The following is a 16898-nucleotide window of genomic DNA, read 5'->3' as shown; positions in this document are numbered from 1 at the left end:
GACGTGGTGTATATCTACCATTATTATTCAACACATTGTAACACTGCCCAAATATGAACTGAATTTTTCGTCGTCCGTAGTCAACAGATATCCTTCGATATACGTAATTGCGTGTGTCGGGGAGATCAATGGCAAAATAAAGATCGTCTCCAGCTTTTCTGCAATAAAACTGTGCTTCGCTATCAATGTGTTGAATAATAAAACAATTATCCTGTTCAATCGCGCAGAATATTCCCTGATTTTGGCCAACTCGGTCTACGGCCTTGTCGGCTAAGTATCAGGCGATATTCCGCGCGATTTCGCAGGATAATTGTTTAATAAACGGAGGACGCGATTCCGTCCCCTGAACGCTTTAGTAACTTAAACCTTCAGCTAAAGAATCCAAACGGACAGTCTTAGTTTGCACAAAATAATCTAGGGAAAAAAGAACAACTTCATTTTAATTACCTCTTCAACATGATTCACGACCTTTTCGTCGCAATCACAGCGCTTACAACTTTTAAGCGTGAAGATGAAAGTGAGACCATTCAAATGAATGATACAGAGAAGTATCGCTCGTTCGCCCAAATTATTAATTAAATTGAGGATAAGGGAGAAAGACCATCCGTGCTCATTTCAACTACTCTTGCCGAGGTGAGTTGACGGGCACAAGTCACCAATTTCTTACCCGGTCTGAAAAGGTAACTTGCCAGTCATCATCATCATCATCGTCCCCAGGCTGCCCAGCTTCTTCCTCCAACGCACAGAACCTGACGTCATCAGACCACATGGCTCGTAACCGCTCAGCGCGCCGGCGCACTCGGAATCTCGAACCCGTCCTTCTCGAAGTTAAAGCCTTGTCTTCAAAGTCGGTTTCGTCCGTCTGTTGGCGGGCGAAGTTTATAAAAACCTGAAATGGTAAGCGTGCAGCACTTTAGTAAACATTTCTACAATGGCGCACGCTGAGCTTAAAAGTAACTGGTAAACATAAGTCTTGGGTAAAGTCTCTTTAGTCAATTATAATTAGACAAATTTTCCCTCTCGAAAAAACTCTTTCCATTGTTCCCAGAAAGGATATTTTACACTCGTACAGTTCTTTAATGTATCTTAACTTGGGAGGGCCTTACAAATCTGGCCAACGGTTTTGCTAATCACATTTGCGCAACTAAAGCCCTTATCCTTAAGTGAAAGAAACCAAGTACCAGTATGCATGAGAACCAAACGGTTCTTGAAATCTAATCTATAATACATGAAGGCACTAGTAGTAAACAGGCGACGCCGTTTTTCGGAAATGTCACATCGCTCGCGCGCGTAGAAAATCGCAAGTGAAGCCCGACCCGACAAGCCCGTTCGAGTTGACTTTTTCGCGACATTTTCTTCTGCGATTGTTTTAGCTGTCACGTCTCTTGTATAGGGATTGCTACGTGCGAATAATGGCGAAAAATAAAAAATAAAAAACGTCACCTCGTAAAGTGAAAGCAAAAAAGGTCACATATGTAGGCGCGGCTCATTGGTGTAAATGATAAGTGGACAATTTAATTCACAAAAGGTACACAAAGAACCTTCCGCCACTGAGGAATGTGAACCCATAACCTTACAAATCCGGACCAAGGGTGTGTTTCTCAAAACTCCTGAAGGGTTTTCGGCCCAAAAAATATTTCAAATTTGTTTTCTATCGATTGTTGGTAGTCTTTCGTGCAAACTTGCCAATATGTTTGAACTAAAAATGAACAGATAGATCTTACATTGTCTAGTGTAGTCTGGCTGACGGAGTAGTCCTCCATGAGCAAAGCTTCATAAGATGACTCGATATGCCCAAACACCTCAGACAGTTCCATAACGCCCGAGGGGAGCTGGTACTGAACCATGTTATGATGATGCTCCTGAAATGAAATGGTGTTTCAGTGTCATTCAGCTACCGCTCCAACCCTTCTGGTTCATAAAGCCTTGAACTAGTTCTAACTTGTGATACTGTTTATTATGTTGTTAAAGGTGGTTTTAACTTTCACGTTTGTAGATGAAATCCCTTATTGTGACCATTCAAATGAAAGCTACTGAGCAGTGCTTTCATGCGGTGCTATTTATTATGCTGTACAAGGTGGTTTTAACTTATGAATCTGAGGATGAAATCCTTAAGTGCGACCATTCAAATGAAAGCTACTGAGCGGTGCTTTCCTGTGGTGCTATTTATTATGCTGTACAATGTGGTTTTAACTTATGAATCTGAGGATGAAATCCTTAAGTGCGACCATTCAAATGAAAGCTACTGAGCGGTGCTTTCCTGTGGTGCTATTTATTATGCTGTACAAGGTGGTTTTAACTTATGAATCTGAGAATGAAATCCTTAAGTGTGACCATTCAAATGAAAGCTACTGAGCAGTACTTTCCTGTGGTGCTATTTATTATGCTGAACAGGGTGGTTTTAACTTATGAATCTGCGGATGAAATCCTTCAGTGTGACCATTCAAATGAAAGCTACTGAGCGGTGCTTTCCTGTGGTGCTATTTATTATGCTGTACAGGGTGGTTTTAACTTATGAATCTGCGGATGAAATCCTTCAGTGTGACCATTCAAGGTATTGAGTAGTATTGTTCTGTGGTACTGTTTATTATGCTGGACAAGATGGATTTCACTTTTGAGTGAGAGGATATTTCAAGGATTACCAACCAATTAAAAACCATGTTATGAATGTTATGTTATGTTATGTTATGTTACGTTACGTTACGTTACGTTACAATACGTTACGTTACGTTACGTTACGTTATGTTATGTTATGTTATGTTATGTCATGTCATGTTATGTGAACATGGTAAGTGTGTCATAACCTTTGAAAAGGGTTAAAAAAAAAAAAAACCCGCAGTCTTGTTATGTTGCGCACTGTACCCACAACATGAAAGAAACCAAAACTGGATAGGTCTAGTCTGCGTTCTGCGGCTTTTCTTCATTGCACAGTTGTTTTGACAAAATCGTGTCAAATCGTTATTTCTGCATAATCAGCTGAAAATTCGCACGAGAGTTAAACATAGTCCTACCTTGAGCACAGCGCGTGGAAACTTTTCCGAGAAGAACTGGTAAAGAGGCTCCAAATCCGGTAGGTCCCCCTGGACACGGACCGTAATAATGTAACCTTCCCCAAACCTGCAAGAAAATGAACTTTCCTCAGTCACAATGAACCCTACTCACAATAGGCAAGTAAAAGAAACGCTGCCAAACAAACACTACCGGAGTATAAGAACTGGACTTACCTGTTTTTCAGGTGTTGACAGCTTCCCAGACACTTGAATCGGCCATTGACCATGATCGCCAAACGAGTGCACAACACTTCGCACTCCTCCATACTGCGAGAGACGAAAGATGTGTTAATACTTCTTTGTATGTGTTTACTTTGCGAGTTTCACTCAGATAATAATCGGAGTTTATGAAAGCAAAAATTGAAGAAAGGCATTGGTAAACAATTATATCTTAATCCAGAACTTCATGGTCAATTCTCCTCCGCTGCAAATGATGGAAGTCAGTGTGCGTGTGTGCGATGCAGAATGTTGTCCAACAAGGTAATAATAAGAAGAATGTAACAAAAACCAAAACAGCGTTCCGGTATTTCAGTTTTGGCATAAATGTGCACGTTCCTGAGTCCATTCACGCAAGTCCTTTCTGAGCTCAAGTTATTTTTATTAACTACACAAAACAAGTCTTGCAAAACATTCAACTTGTATTTAGAGTTCCGCAGTTCTAAGATAAAAAACGTAATGGATAAAAACATGATGTGCTGAGTGAGGCAAGTGACAGGTCAACACGGTTGTTTTCATTCTTACCTGTGTGACGTCAGTATGACTGAGCGACCATCCTTGATAATATCCAGAATCAGATTCCACAAGAAGCGCCGAGCGTGTGGGTCCATTCCTGTGGTGGGCTCATCCTGGACAGACAAAACAAAAAAAACAGCATGAGGTTAAAATATGGTTTGGTTTTTGTATTACTACTCTGCTAACGGCAGAGGTATTTTGCAGAACGCCGAATCCATTGACGTCCTATAATGTCAAATGTCTGCCGTCACAACAACTATAAGCTAATAGCGCATAACCCTAAATAGTATAGTCAAGCGGTTAGACCTAAATAATAGCGTTCAATGCTTAACCCTAAAGCGTTGTAGATGGCGTAAAATGCGACGTTCGACATTTGCAGCAAAACACCCCTTCCCCTCTGCAAAGAGAGGATGCCGTAATACCACTCCCCCTTTCCCCTCAACATGTTACCGCAGACGTCAGAAAGAGGCAATAATCAAAACACAAGGAGGAAGATAGGAGGGCTGGCGTCGACCGTAGAACTCTAGTCGGACGAAATTTTAATAGACAAAGAGAAGCCTTTAGCCTCTGTTAAAATAAGACTGGACACAAAGCTCTTAATGTCGTGAAAACGAGTTTCCACTCAATTACGAAGACACCAGGTCTCGTTTTGAAAGCGAGGTTTAATTTCCATTGTTTCTTACCAAGAAGATGATTGGCGGGTTACCGATCAGCGCCATGGCAGTGGACAGTTTTCGTTTGTTTCCGCCGCTGTATGTTTTGCTTGGTTTGTTGGCGTAGCGGGTCAGTGCAAGCTTCTTGATCGCCCAGGATACAACCTAATGATAACGGAACAAGAAATAACAAGGCTCTTGAGCGAGCTACACAAGTGATCCTCTTGTTAGCGACGAACAAGAGTACAGGAAAAACAAAAAACAAAGACAAACAAAAAAAAAAACAAACAAGATATGATAGCATACAATTCAATTTATTGACTCTTATAATTTCGCTGTGGTCAAATTTCTGAAAGTGAAGTAAGTACATCGCACACAGTTAGCGGTAAATCCCTCACAACGTCGACGAACGAAGAAAGAAGCGAGGGAGAGTCTGTGACCTGAAATGTCTCAGTTGGACAAAAAAACTAACATAAGATAAGGCTACAAAGAGGAATTCTCTTAACTTTAAAGTAGTTCACATTAGATTTTGACAAAACCTGTGTGCAACTGTTAAACGCGACAAATGAGCGTACAAGACAGCATGAACCACTTACTCTGTGCACTTCATTTTCAGGAACTCCTCTGAGTCTGGCGTACAAGGTGAGCTGTTCAATACCGGTCAGTTCATCAACAAGAGCGTCAAACTGAGGACAGTATCCCATGCACTTGTGAACCTTCTGCATCTCGGACACAATACTGCGGTCACAAAACAATACAGAGAGCAGTTTTTCAACTGAGTGTCGCAAAATGGAAACCAAAGTTATCACTCTGGTTAAATACAACTCACGTAAACTGCCCAACGAACCAATCAGAAGCCTGAGAAAATACTTGCTACCGGCGCAAAGCGCGGGAAAATGCATGTCAGCAAGTCTCGATTGGTTTTCGTTTTGTTTCTTATTGGTTCAGAAAGTGGCGCGAGTTTTGCTGGTCAGTCACAGAGCATAGCAAAGCAAAACCAAAGGAAACGTGAAACGTCCGTCACACTGTTACCACTCGCCTAGGGATCTTTCACGACCACAAGGTGAAGCCAAGAAAAACTTCACCTAAATATATATTTACCATCGTGTAAACTGCTTCGCGATAATGCCAACTCGGTTCTCACGAAATCTTGAATTTGATCATTGTGCAGAAGATGACAAAGATTGTACCAAAGAGCCATTGTTTTGCTCATTAAACCTCTTATTTGGCACGTTATGTCGTTTACCGTAGGGCTGTGATATATCTTTCTCACAATCTATTTCATGGCTTTCTTCAAAACTATGCCTGTTCAGTGTATTTTACTGCTAAACTCAAGTCCGAAGGGAGGCTGGCATTATCACTAAAAATGTTCAAAGAACCTTCTCTTACTAAAAATACAATGAAGCTGTTAAAAGTCTCGTACATTAAAGTCTTTCTGTCCACATACCTGTGAGAGTTCAGGAACGCATTTCCGGCAGACATGGACGTGTCCCCAGTAAGCATCTTAAACGTGCTGGTTTTTCCAGCGCCGTTTACGCCCAGCAGACCAAAACACTGCAGGGACAACAACAAGATGTAAATCTAAAATGACAAACTACAGAGAACAAGGAATAACAGGTGTGTGCTATATTCTGGCTCGGCAGCAGTAATTATTTATTTCTGCTTTTGAGAATACCAAACAAAAAACATGTAGAAATACAGAAGCTTCAAATTCACCTCTCCTTTGGGAACTCCTAAACACAGTCTGTCCACTGCCAGGTGCTTGCCTCGTTTTCTTGAATAGTAAACCTACAGAGCCACAAAAGAATAACAAGAAAATATCGCTTTAACACTCAATGGTTGTCCCGCGATGAGGTTGGTGGCTTCACACTGTAAAATCACACACAGAGCAGATGCGAACAGCGTATACCGTCCCAGCTCTGGTGCCTTGATCGTCAAATTCGCAGTGACAGTGAAGCACATGATAATTAGGAGATCTTAATTCGAACACTAACACAAGTACCTGGTTTCAAAGATACAGTGACTGAAAGCCATACTATTATATGTCACTTGCCTGCAGAGTTTCATTGATTACTGCCCTTATTATCTATTCGTAAATTTGTTATGAGAAACAAATTTGTCATCTCAAGGCAACATTTAATTTTCCTACGACGCCATTTATTCTCAGTTAGCCAACACTTAACTGTGAAGTTTCGCAGTGTAGTATTCAAACCACCAATAATACTGTCTCTCCAAACCCTTTGCTCACCTTTGTTAGGTTCTCAATTCGTATTAGGTCCCCGCTGGCGCCTCCGCTAAGAACCCTTTCTTTTTCAGCCGCCACATCCTCGTCCTCCATCTCAATTGGCTCCTTTGACACGTGCGTGCGCCTGGTAAAGGAACACGTCATTGTCATGTGTCACGTGACATCGATATTACTATGATTTCGGCATATAATTCATGGTAAGGTAAGGGTGACTATATGAAGGGTTGGGTGACTATATGGGGGTTAGGGTTAGGGTTATGTGGGTGACTATATGGTACCTTACCATGAATTACTTGCCATGATTTCCCCCAAAAGCAGCTAAGACAGTACCCTCAATTTACCATAATTCCCGGGCGTGAATCAACTCCTTGAATTTCTCGTGAAAAACATTAGAGTGATTTAGAATAGCGTTTACGGCAATCGGCAAACGTGAGATTCGCGTTATGTTCTTTTTTTTTTTTTTTTTAAGAAATGAGTAAATACGTGAGAATAGTGCAAAATAATTCTGGCCTTTTATGCTAACGCCAAACTACTCAATTTTAAAACGCGCGGCAAATATAGGATAAACATGGTCACGTGTTGCTTTCTGCCGTTTGCGATAAATGTAATTCCAAATATCTCCATTGCTCTGCTCTTCTCGCCAAACCAACGTTTCTCATTACTGGCCGAGCATTTTCCCTCGATTTGTAAAAGGAAGATTTCTTCTCCGAGGTTTTGTGTTCCTGTTATTCAAAAGATTTCTAAGAGTGGGTTAACCAAACAGAATATAATAATTTAAGGGTAACTGGAATTTGTCCTTAGACTAACGCCACTCAATCTTGTTGTTTACAACAAGATTATCGTATCCACATTTTTTGAAATTCTTGTCTGTACTCTTTAGGTAAGGTGATTTTTAGAGTCACTCGCACTCGAATCGAAAACGTACAAGCATCTTCGAAGGAGGGCAAGAACATCAAGGGACCAAGGGATTTCTTTAATTGGTAAATTTACAGAAGGAATCTGTACGGTTACTGTTCCTTAAATTATACTTTCGAAATAACTCATCCTTTCTTACGTTGTGTAAATGTGTTTGTTACCTCGGCTTGACAAAGAATCTGAACTCCATGAGGACAGTGAACAGAAAGAACACCACTCCCTCGACCGCCATGCACACCAAGTTACGAGTCGTCAGTAACCATTCAAACGGATCACGGATCTTGTCATATTCACCTACAGACAGACAAACGTTTGATTTCTTGTGTCGGCATTTCTTATAACTTAAATCGTTCAATAAAGACTGGTAAGTACTGGGCACGAGAAGCCCGATAATACGATCATAAAGGAAAAAAATGGCCAGATAAACAGGGTTCTTACAACAGGCCTACATCGTATCTTTTGTACTCTGTCACCTTGCAAAATGGCATTTTGTATTAAGTAAAATGTAGACTACTAGACTAGCAGTCTCTTATTTGTCTTGATGGCACAGCGATATAATGACGCGAGTACGTGCAAAAATCACCTCCCCCCGGCAGGACACGCAACGCACAGGGGAGGATAGAGGAGACGCGACACACAGGGAAGGACAGAAAACCGCGTCTCCTGGCGGAAGACAATTTTCGGGTGCGCTCGCGTATTCGCTTGTTTTACTATCTGTCCTTGAAAAAATTAGAGACTACTCTTGATCTAAACAAAATGCGTCCAGTTTGTTACAAGAATTGGAAATCAAGCATTGAACCGGTATGGGTTCGGCGGATGATAGATGGTTATTTTTTTTCTTGAATTCCCTCTCAAGTGTCGCATTTCAAGTGCAATTTTCAACATCGAGCGCTCTTGGTTTGGTAACACCTCAGAAAATAAGCAGATAGGAACACCTGACTGACGCGGGAATCAGAGCGGCTGACGCATTTGTAATTAAAGTATAAATTCACGTTACACCTGTGTCGTTTGATGGTATATAAATATAGAACACAATGGAGGAGTCGGTGTACCTATCTGAGTGTAGTACTCCGTGAGATACTGATTGTAAGCCAAGTCCATAAGGCCGTGGCCCAAGCAATAGTTTGGAAATCCAAGGTTGATAATTCTCAGAGCGTTATATATTTTGGTCAACACCTGCAAGGAGAAAAATAAGACCTGTAGAAAGAGCTGCCTCTTTTTTAGATTAAAGCGAAAGTAATTTCCAACACGTAGATACACAGATTAAAATCTTCCCCGTTAGTGCCATACAGTAAATAATGCCACAACGCGGTCAATATTTAGTGGACTTTTTTACCCCCTCTTATACTCGATATGGTTAATCACCCCTACAACTTTTGAACATTTTTTCATTAGGTTGTTGTTGTCCAAGACATTTGTAAATAAAGCTAAGCAGTGGGTTTAGGGGTATAACCAATCTCGTTATCTCGTTATTGCTGTTGTTGTTACTGTTAAGGATTTTCACAGCAAAGGTTCTTAAAGCTGGTGTTTACTAGGGTGCCAAGCAACAACCAGTTGCCTAAGGTACTGATTTTAATTCCAGCAAAAAAAAAAAATATAACTATTAGTTATTAATTAATTATTGTCATACCACATCATCAGGGAAGAGTTGCAGGATGAATGTAGTAACGGTGGTAGTGACTCCAAAGAACATATTGACAACAATCATGAACACATAGGCTGAGCTGGCTTCACTGAAGTAGAATGCTCCTGGGTACATGATAGGGGTGATGGACCATCTACAATACAGACGATACTTCATGTAAGGAAATATGAAGCTAAGCATGACAGTCAGATAAATGAGTTGGCGTGATGCATTAAGTTGTGGTCATGTTAAGTATCCGTGCGCGGCAGCAGGGTAAGAGTCTGAGTTCAGTTTCCAGTAATCCTATTTCTTCTGATTTGGTTTGTCTAGAAATCCTAGTTAATAGCAAGAGAGCTGTGCTTATAAGGAGGCTTTAAATACTGAAATGACTGAAAGGGGGATCACAATATTTCACTGCTCCTTTGACCGGTGCGTTAATGATTCCTTTTGGTGTGCTTGCTTGTTGTTTTATCATCGGAGTCGAGACAAAACTCAAACGATGGGAAAATGATTGAGCGAAGAAAAGTCGGGTATAATAAAAGGCATTTTTTCTTCCCACATTTTCCCGGTTATTACTAATCCCTTATCCCGACCATCTGCCCCTGGGTCTTCAAAGATGTCGTTTCTTTCGTTATCAGGTTAATTTTTTTTTCGCTATCCAGCTTATGGTTCTTTACTATAGTGTAGTAGACTATATACCAACAATGTTATCTACATATTTATAGACATAAGCTTTCCCTATTACAAGTAAAAACAGTTTATTATTCAACACATTGCAACACTGCCCAAATATGGTCATGGTGCACTGAATATTCATCGTCCGTTGTCAACAGATATCCTGCGATATATACGTAATTCGTGTGTCGGGGAGAAAAATGGCAAAATAAAGATCGTCTCCAGTATTTCTGCAATAAAACTGTGCTTGAATAATGAAACAATTATCCTGCTGACAGCTCACTCTTGCGGAATATCGTCTGATTTTAGCCGACTCGGTCGAGGACAATAATTATTCTTAAATACAACTGCATGATCACTCACCCGTAAAGCAGGAAGAGGCAGACAACAGCTGGGAAGTTGCTGTCGGAGGAGTATGCAGGCACATTGAACAAACGCAGCAGAGTAATACAGGCACATGCTGGGATCAAGTAATTACACTGCAGGGGAGAAAAACACTTTTATAAGCGACAATGATAATCAACATTGCTCGCTTATTGAATTAGCGAATGGGTCGCCCACTACACAGTCAACATTTGGGCTGAAAGCGTCGTTTTTGCTGGAGTATTGCACCACGAGCTAACGGTCTAAACCAGACCAATGTCTTTTAGCGAAGCATTCTAGGACGTGGTTAAACTAGGAAAACTTTCGGCTTTTTGCAATAGCCCGGAATATTAAAAACTCAAAGCTGCGTTCGAAAAATTCGCCAACGATAACTGCTGGTGGAATTAGCCAGCAACATGATAATAATTCCCGCTTCTTAAGACTTGAAAATTACAAACGTTTTAGTTTTCCAAATGTATAAAAGCGCATCAGTTTCCATGTGCTCTTATCATTACAGCTCACGCGGAATAAAACTCCTCACAACTCTGAAATGTATTCAGGTACTTTGTAAATGTATTTTCGACCCCGGGGAGAGGGGCGGGGGGGGGGGGGGGGAAGAAGTAATACAATGAGCTATATGGAGAAGTTCCACCAAAAAGATTGGGGGAGGGGTGGGGTTCCTCTGTCATCCTCATGGTATGCGAAAGGGTAGAGAAAAATCTATTCAGACTCTGAACTGAAAGGGTGGCGATTAAATCGAACTACCAGAAAGGACAGCAAAAAGGTTCAGAAATTCCTGGCAGAATTTGCAACCCGCAGATTACTTTTGATGCTGGAGACTTTGGCTTGTCTTTGAGGTACAAGAAAGGGGTACACTTCTTTTGTTTTATGTCTGTCATAAGGGGCATCACTTCCGTAGTATCTGGTATGTGAAAGGGCAAGGGGTGAAAGGGCAAGGGGTTGAACCTCCGGGCGGAGCCCCCTTCCCCCAGTATAAAATTTCACCGTGTACCCCCCTCCGGTCTCCAACACTTACCACATCCCACACGTAGTTGGAAAGCCAGTAGATGACAGGATCAACACCGCTGACAAACTGCAGATGCTTAGCTTTGGACGCTCTTTCGGTTACAAGAAACACGACAAAGCTGGCGGGTACAAAGGACATGGCGATGATGACAAAGATGGCGATCACAAGATCTGTGCCTTGACGCCTGTGTGAGAAAAGCGCCGCATGTTTTAGTCATTTTAATTCTATCGAGGACTCGAATTTGAAATTCTTCCTGGGTATAGCAGGCTTAGTAATTTTCTAACCAATAAGAGGTACTCTTGCCAAGGATTCAGTAAATCGAAAAGCACAGCTACTTACATATATCTTGCAGAGAGTTGGTTTGAGTCAGTTTTGTTGAAAGGATGGTTATAAACTGTTATACCTGTCAAAAGAGAGAAAAACAAAAGTCAGGTCACGTCCACACAAATACGTTTACATTCGTAAACGAACGTTAAGTCGTTCCGGCTTTTTTTCTACACGAAAACGCTAACACTAAAAGCCATCATTGAACATTCCCAGATCATCCGCCATATTGGAAATTTCCTCTTTTCTGGTCCCAATGCTGTAACATCAGCGTTTACGAAAATATACGCTTAAACTGACAACACAAAAACGCATAGACGGGGCCTCCACTTGTAGAACAAACTACTACCAGATAAAAGAAGCATATTCCGATTATATGACCCCCTCGAATATAAACCCCCTTCTAGTTTTCCTTGTTTCCTTAACATAAATACTTTCACAGAACACATAAACACAAAGTCACTGTTCAATGTCTAACCGCAGCTTTTGGTGCACAAAGATTATTAAAAGCCAACATGCAGAGCATCTCTTGGACGGTCTTCAACTTTGGGATTTCAATCCTGTAGTTTTTATGATGATTTCCATTAACGATTATCAACTTATAAGCCCCACTCCCCCCCCCCCCCCCCCACCCTCCCACTTAACATGCCTCACAAAGTTGTACAAGCTCAGGGCTTATACTAGAAACATTGTGCGGTATGCACTTTGGAAAGCACTTTGCAAGAACATGCGTTCAAGAACACAAAAAACACACGCTTCCATCGTTTCGCCATTTGCTTCTGATCACAAGTGATTCACATTCAAACTTGTAAAACCTTAAATAAGATCTACGTTCAACATACCATAAGCTGCAGGGTTCCCTTTTCCTTTTGACAGCGAGGCTCGTAAAATCGCGTTGTTCATCACATTGAGGTACGTGGGTAAGGCGTGGTAGCCCTTGTTGTTGTACCAAGCCTAAAGTCGAACGAGATAGAATCAGAGAAGGCGTTGCACAAAGAACGACCAACACAGAAGTACACTACTGTCAGAAAACGCTCCCTCCCATCCATCCTCTCCCCCTTTCTCAATATCTTGGCTTTTCGAGGGCCACAAGTTTGTCAGTAATCTCAGTTACTATTACGTGTTACTTTAAGTCTCACTCCACGTTAAAGTTATAGCCGACTTTCAAACGTCTTGTTAACAACAGGAGAAGAAAACTAACCGTCCCCCACAATTTTAACCAATATGCTACCAAAATTTATATCCGGTTTTCTCCAATGAGCAAATTCCTCAACAGACGGATCAACACTACCTAGAAGAATTTTGGTTCGGGAATCCAAACTGTCACCAAATCTGGCCAAATCTTTACTTAAACAGTCATAAGTACCAAGCACTTTAATATGGTGTGTCAGCTGACTTCCGACTAGAGGTTAAGAAGTTTCTACACTGGAAAACACAGGGGCGGTCGAGAACGAAGTACACTTACACCGCCGACACAACAGATTGACTGCAGCACATACCTTTACAGCTTCTCTAATGGCTAGTCTTCTTACAGAAGCTATTCTAACTTTGTCTAACTTCTGAGGCACCCAAGTAACCACCTCACCAAACGACAGCGCGCCGTACCTACAGAGTAGAAAGAACGTATGTTACAACCATGACACAAAAATATACCAGAGGGGATGGAGATTGGGGAGTCTATTGAATTGTGATACTGACTGTATCTCCACATGTTTGCTAATATCAAAGGAGCCACCATGTGAGGGGCGACCTGCACCGTTTGCAACGTCTTACATGGTTGATCGAGCGGACAAAAGAACGAACAACAGAACAATGCTCCCAACCCTAAAAAGCAATGCAGCTGCAGGTTATCAGGTCCTGTGAAAATAGAGCTTTTGAAAGGTGCAGGTTTACTGTAACGTGAGATCATTGGGGACCTTAAGCAGCAAGATCTCTGATATCCAAGAAGTTTCAGTTGGGAAAGGTAAGTCTAATTTTTCTTTTACTGCTGCAATTTGACTCTACAATCAGGCTACGAAACACTTTTGACGTCTGTAGCTTGAACTAACCGAGAGATTTAAAATCACGTTAACGGCAAAAGGCAAATGTGAGATTAGCGTTTATGTTTTCTTGAAAATTAAAATGGATTCATGGATGAGAATAGTGCAAAATAATTCTGACCTTTGATGCTAACGCGAAATTTAATTTTATTGAAAAACTGAACCAGCGAGGGGAAAATGTAGGCTAAACATGGTTACGTGGTCATTTCTGCCGTTTCCCGTAAAAATGATTCTAAATCTCTCTCATGACATCAAAACGATTTAAAGTAAGCAAAGAAGGACTTCTGTCCAGGTGATTGCTTGAGGCCTCGCTTTTTGTTTGTCCGCTCTAGATATGATCACAGCATGTTGAGAAAAAATGCAAATCCATGACACACCTGTGGAGCTTGAATGTCTCCGTGGTATAGAGCAGATACTTTGAGATATTCCTGCCAGTGATGTTCTGCAATGTGTCCAGTGTTATAGTGACCAATTCCTTAGGGTGTGCTCCAGCCGCACCCCGATCACACACATAAGCAGTCTTGTTCTTGGAGCACCGACACCCCCGGCCAGTGTCTTTGTGAGTCACCGAGTGAGACACGTTTGAGCTGTTGGAATAAATATACGACAAGTGGAGATTTGATGGGTTGAAATAATCGTCCGAAACCTCGTTAATGGAGGCTGAACACGACTGACTAAACATCCACGCCATCTGCTCCTTGGACGGCCTTCTTCTTAAGTTCCTTTTCATTGTGACGTTTCTCGATCGCAGGCAACACGTTGCCCCCACCCCAGAGAGAAGCGTCAAAGTTTTGTCCAACCGCGACGCTAGCTGGTTGACTCCCTTTGCCTCGTTTGCAAAAGGGATGTAGTTTGGCCGCGGGAACATGGACGGAGTTAGTTCCAGAGGAGGTTGGTCGGGAGATTTTGGAAACGACAGCGCCATTGTCATGGCAATTGTGATGAAAATGGCGGGCAGAAGAATCTGAGAAATAACTGCCTTGAAGTTACGGCGTGCGTAGTGGAATCGTTTGAGTAAAAGCGCGTAGAACTGCTGGAACTTCAGACTGCAGCCAGTCAGTGTATGAGTGCCAACACCCTGGAATGCTGTGTTCAGCGGCGTCTGATCGGCTGAAAGAATGAAGTGTAACAACAAATCAAATTTATTTTCTGTAACTATACCTCTAAGCCGGAATATCCTGCTTACCAGAAAAAGAGAGAACATTTGATAATTTCTAGAATATTACTATGACTTCAGGGAGAACTGATCTGCTGGAAAATGAATACAGTCAACTCCCTTTATTTCGGACACCCTCGGGACCGCGAGTTAGTGTCCCTAATAGCGGGAATTTATTTCAGTCAAATGTCTGTAATTTATCTTTGCCGGAGATTTAGCTGCTTTCCTTATTGTCGGGGTGTCCGCAATAGCGAGGTGTCCGGAAGGCAAGAGTTGATTGCAAACAGTACTGAACAGCCAACGCCCTCCGTATAACAAAGCGTGCTGCGAGATGTTGCAAGTTTAGCTGTCTTCAAAAACTGTCAACATGTAACTATTCCACAACAAAATGTTGCGTTAAAAGTCCTGACATCACCTTTACTCTACTCTCAACGAAGCATCTGAAAGAAGAAACGCTTTTCCAAATTTTACAAACTGGTGTTGTTTGACCGCACAGAAACTCCCGTGAAAATGAGCAAACCATAAGACATGTTCACTGACCATATTGGTAGGTAGCCTCCTCTTGTATCTCCGGGCTCAGTAGCTGTTCTCTTGCGTCATACCGCACTCCTGACATATCACCAAGTTCCATTTCTACACCGGCTGGTAAATCCGAGTCCCACTCGTCACCATTGTCACCGCTGGCTCCACTGCTTGCAGTATCGCCAAGGTTTGAGTGGTTGTCAGAGTTGATTGAATTGAGTTCCTCTGCAAGTTTCCAGCAAATAAACAAGACAAGACAAATTTACAATAATTTGAATATAGAAGAAATTGAGTATTAAAAGAAACTGGAAACATGGGGTATAATGAGCATCATTCAGTTAGCCTACTGAAGTACTTAACGCAAGTGTGAAAAATGTGACGCGCTGAGCGGATTTGTTGGCAAATGACAGCGAGATCAGTTGTGTAATCTTACCTGACTCCTCACGAGATGTTACATCAGTTACCTTGAGGAAAACCTAAAAAGGATAACATGAAGATTAAGAGTAAACTCAGTGTGGTCAAAGAAAAAAAGCGACCGCAAATCCTTTGAAATATAGGCGTAAAGAAATCCCCTCAAATGAATTTAGATTGCCCATTAGCTGAATTCTTTACTTTTGATGTCAAAACTACCTTGAGGACGGTGAATCCTAATTCAGAGGCATTTTTGTGCGGTTTACGACAGGCGGGAATCACACACCTTTCAGAGACAATTGGGCGACAATAAATCTAAAAAGCGCTTTCCAAATTGAAGCTTAATTATCCCTGAAAAATACGTGGTTAACCCCAATTTTTTTTTTCGATTTCAATAGTCCTTATCAAGATTTTCTTTTCCCGCATAGTCACTAAACCGCACCGTCCTTAAGAAATAAAAGTTTCTCGGAGTCGGGGACCATCCCGGAATGCGCAGAACATATGCGCAGTGGCACCGTCCTTAAAGTCGAACATTTAACAAAAATTTAAAGATAAAAGTCTGATTAAATCGCTGTAAGGTTACCAGCAGCGTAACTTGATATATTTACTCAATTCCAACAGCATTACTGCCCCTCCTTCCTCTCGCTAACGATGGGATCGTACCGTTACGCCCGTTATATTGCTAAAGATCTAGGGCCTGTTGACATGGAGACAGGATGACCCCACTTCCCTTCCCGACCCGCCACAAGTCTGTTGATTAATCGCTTACCTCCTCAAGAGCAGTGTCTGTCAGCCCAAAGCTATCGATCCCCAACTCAGTTTTCTTCTTCTCCAGATCGCTGAAGAACATTTCAAAGCCGCCTCGTTTGACGGAGTTATCAGGCAGAATAAATGTGAGTTCCTGTTGCGTGTTCTGCTCCAGTTTGACAGCTGGCACGTGCGATCTGATGAAGTCAGTCACCTGTTTGACGTGATCTTCACCGCTGCTCGGAGTATCTGCGATTCATGAAAAGTTCCTCATTTAAAATTCACTAAAACTTCTGTTTACTTTGTTCACCCTTTTTGCAGCAATCAGTAAAGTTATAAAGAACATACGAGCTCTCTCCGAGAGACCTTCAGTGTTAAAAAATAAAACTGAACTCCAATACAAAGCTACTGGTGC

The 16898-nt window shown here is 41.7% G+C and overlaps 1 protein-coding gene across 1 annotated transcript in view; it reads right to left on the bottom strand.

Moving 5' to 3' along the window:
• Positions 1–16898, bottom strand: part of LOC146479073 (ATP-binding cassette sub-family A member 2-like) — a 43446-nt gene that overhangs the window by 1099 nt on the left and 25449 nt on the right. The window contains exons 21-42 of the mRNA XM_085111350.1: positions 16506–16732; positions 15759–15801; positions 15344–15550; positions 14025–14757; positions 13108–13213; positions 12451–12562; positions 11624–11687; positions 11294–11468; positions 10258–10373; positions 9226–9373; positions 8648–8771; positions 7757–7889; positions 6684–6804; positions 6152–6223; positions 5883–5989; positions 5032–5173; positions 4466–4600; positions 3792–3895; positions 3225–3317; positions 3012–3117; positions 1725–1862; positions 668–889 (exon numbers count right to left, since the gene is read on the bottom strand). Of these exons, the coding sequence (XP_084967476.1) occupies positions 668–889; positions 1725–1862; positions 3012–3117; positions 3225–3317; positions 3792–3895; positions 4466–4600; positions 5032–5173; positions 5883–5989; positions 6152–6223; positions 6684–6804; positions 7757–7889; positions 8648–8771; positions 9226–9373; positions 10258–10373; positions 11294–11468; positions 11624–11687; positions 12451–12562; positions 13108–13213; positions 14025–14757; positions 15344–15550; positions 15759–15801; positions 16506–16732 (3428 nt within the window). The remainder of the gene's footprint in view (positions 1–667; positions 890–1724; positions 1863–3011; positions 3118–3224; positions 3318–3791; positions 3896–4465; positions 4601–5031; positions 5174–5882; positions 5990–6151; positions 6224–6683; positions 6805–7756; positions 7890–8647; positions 8772–9225; positions 9374–10257; positions 10374–11293; positions 11469–11623; positions 11688–12450; positions 12563–13107; positions 13214–14024; positions 14758–15343; positions 15551–15758; positions 15802–16505; positions 16733–16898) is intronic.

The sequence above is a fragment of the Pavona decussata genome, unplaced genomic scaffold (assembly GCF_977016875.1).
Source record: "Pavona decussata unplaced genomic scaffold, jaPavDecu1.1 SCAFFOLD_61, whole genome shotgun sequence".
In the NCBI taxonomy this organism is placed as follows: Eukaryota; Metazoa; Cnidaria; class Anthozoa; order Scleractinia; family Agariciidae; genus Pavona; species Pavona decussata.
The sequence above is the reverse complement of the archived record's forward strand: the minus strand, read 5'-3'. Positions and strand labels throughout refer to the sequence as shown.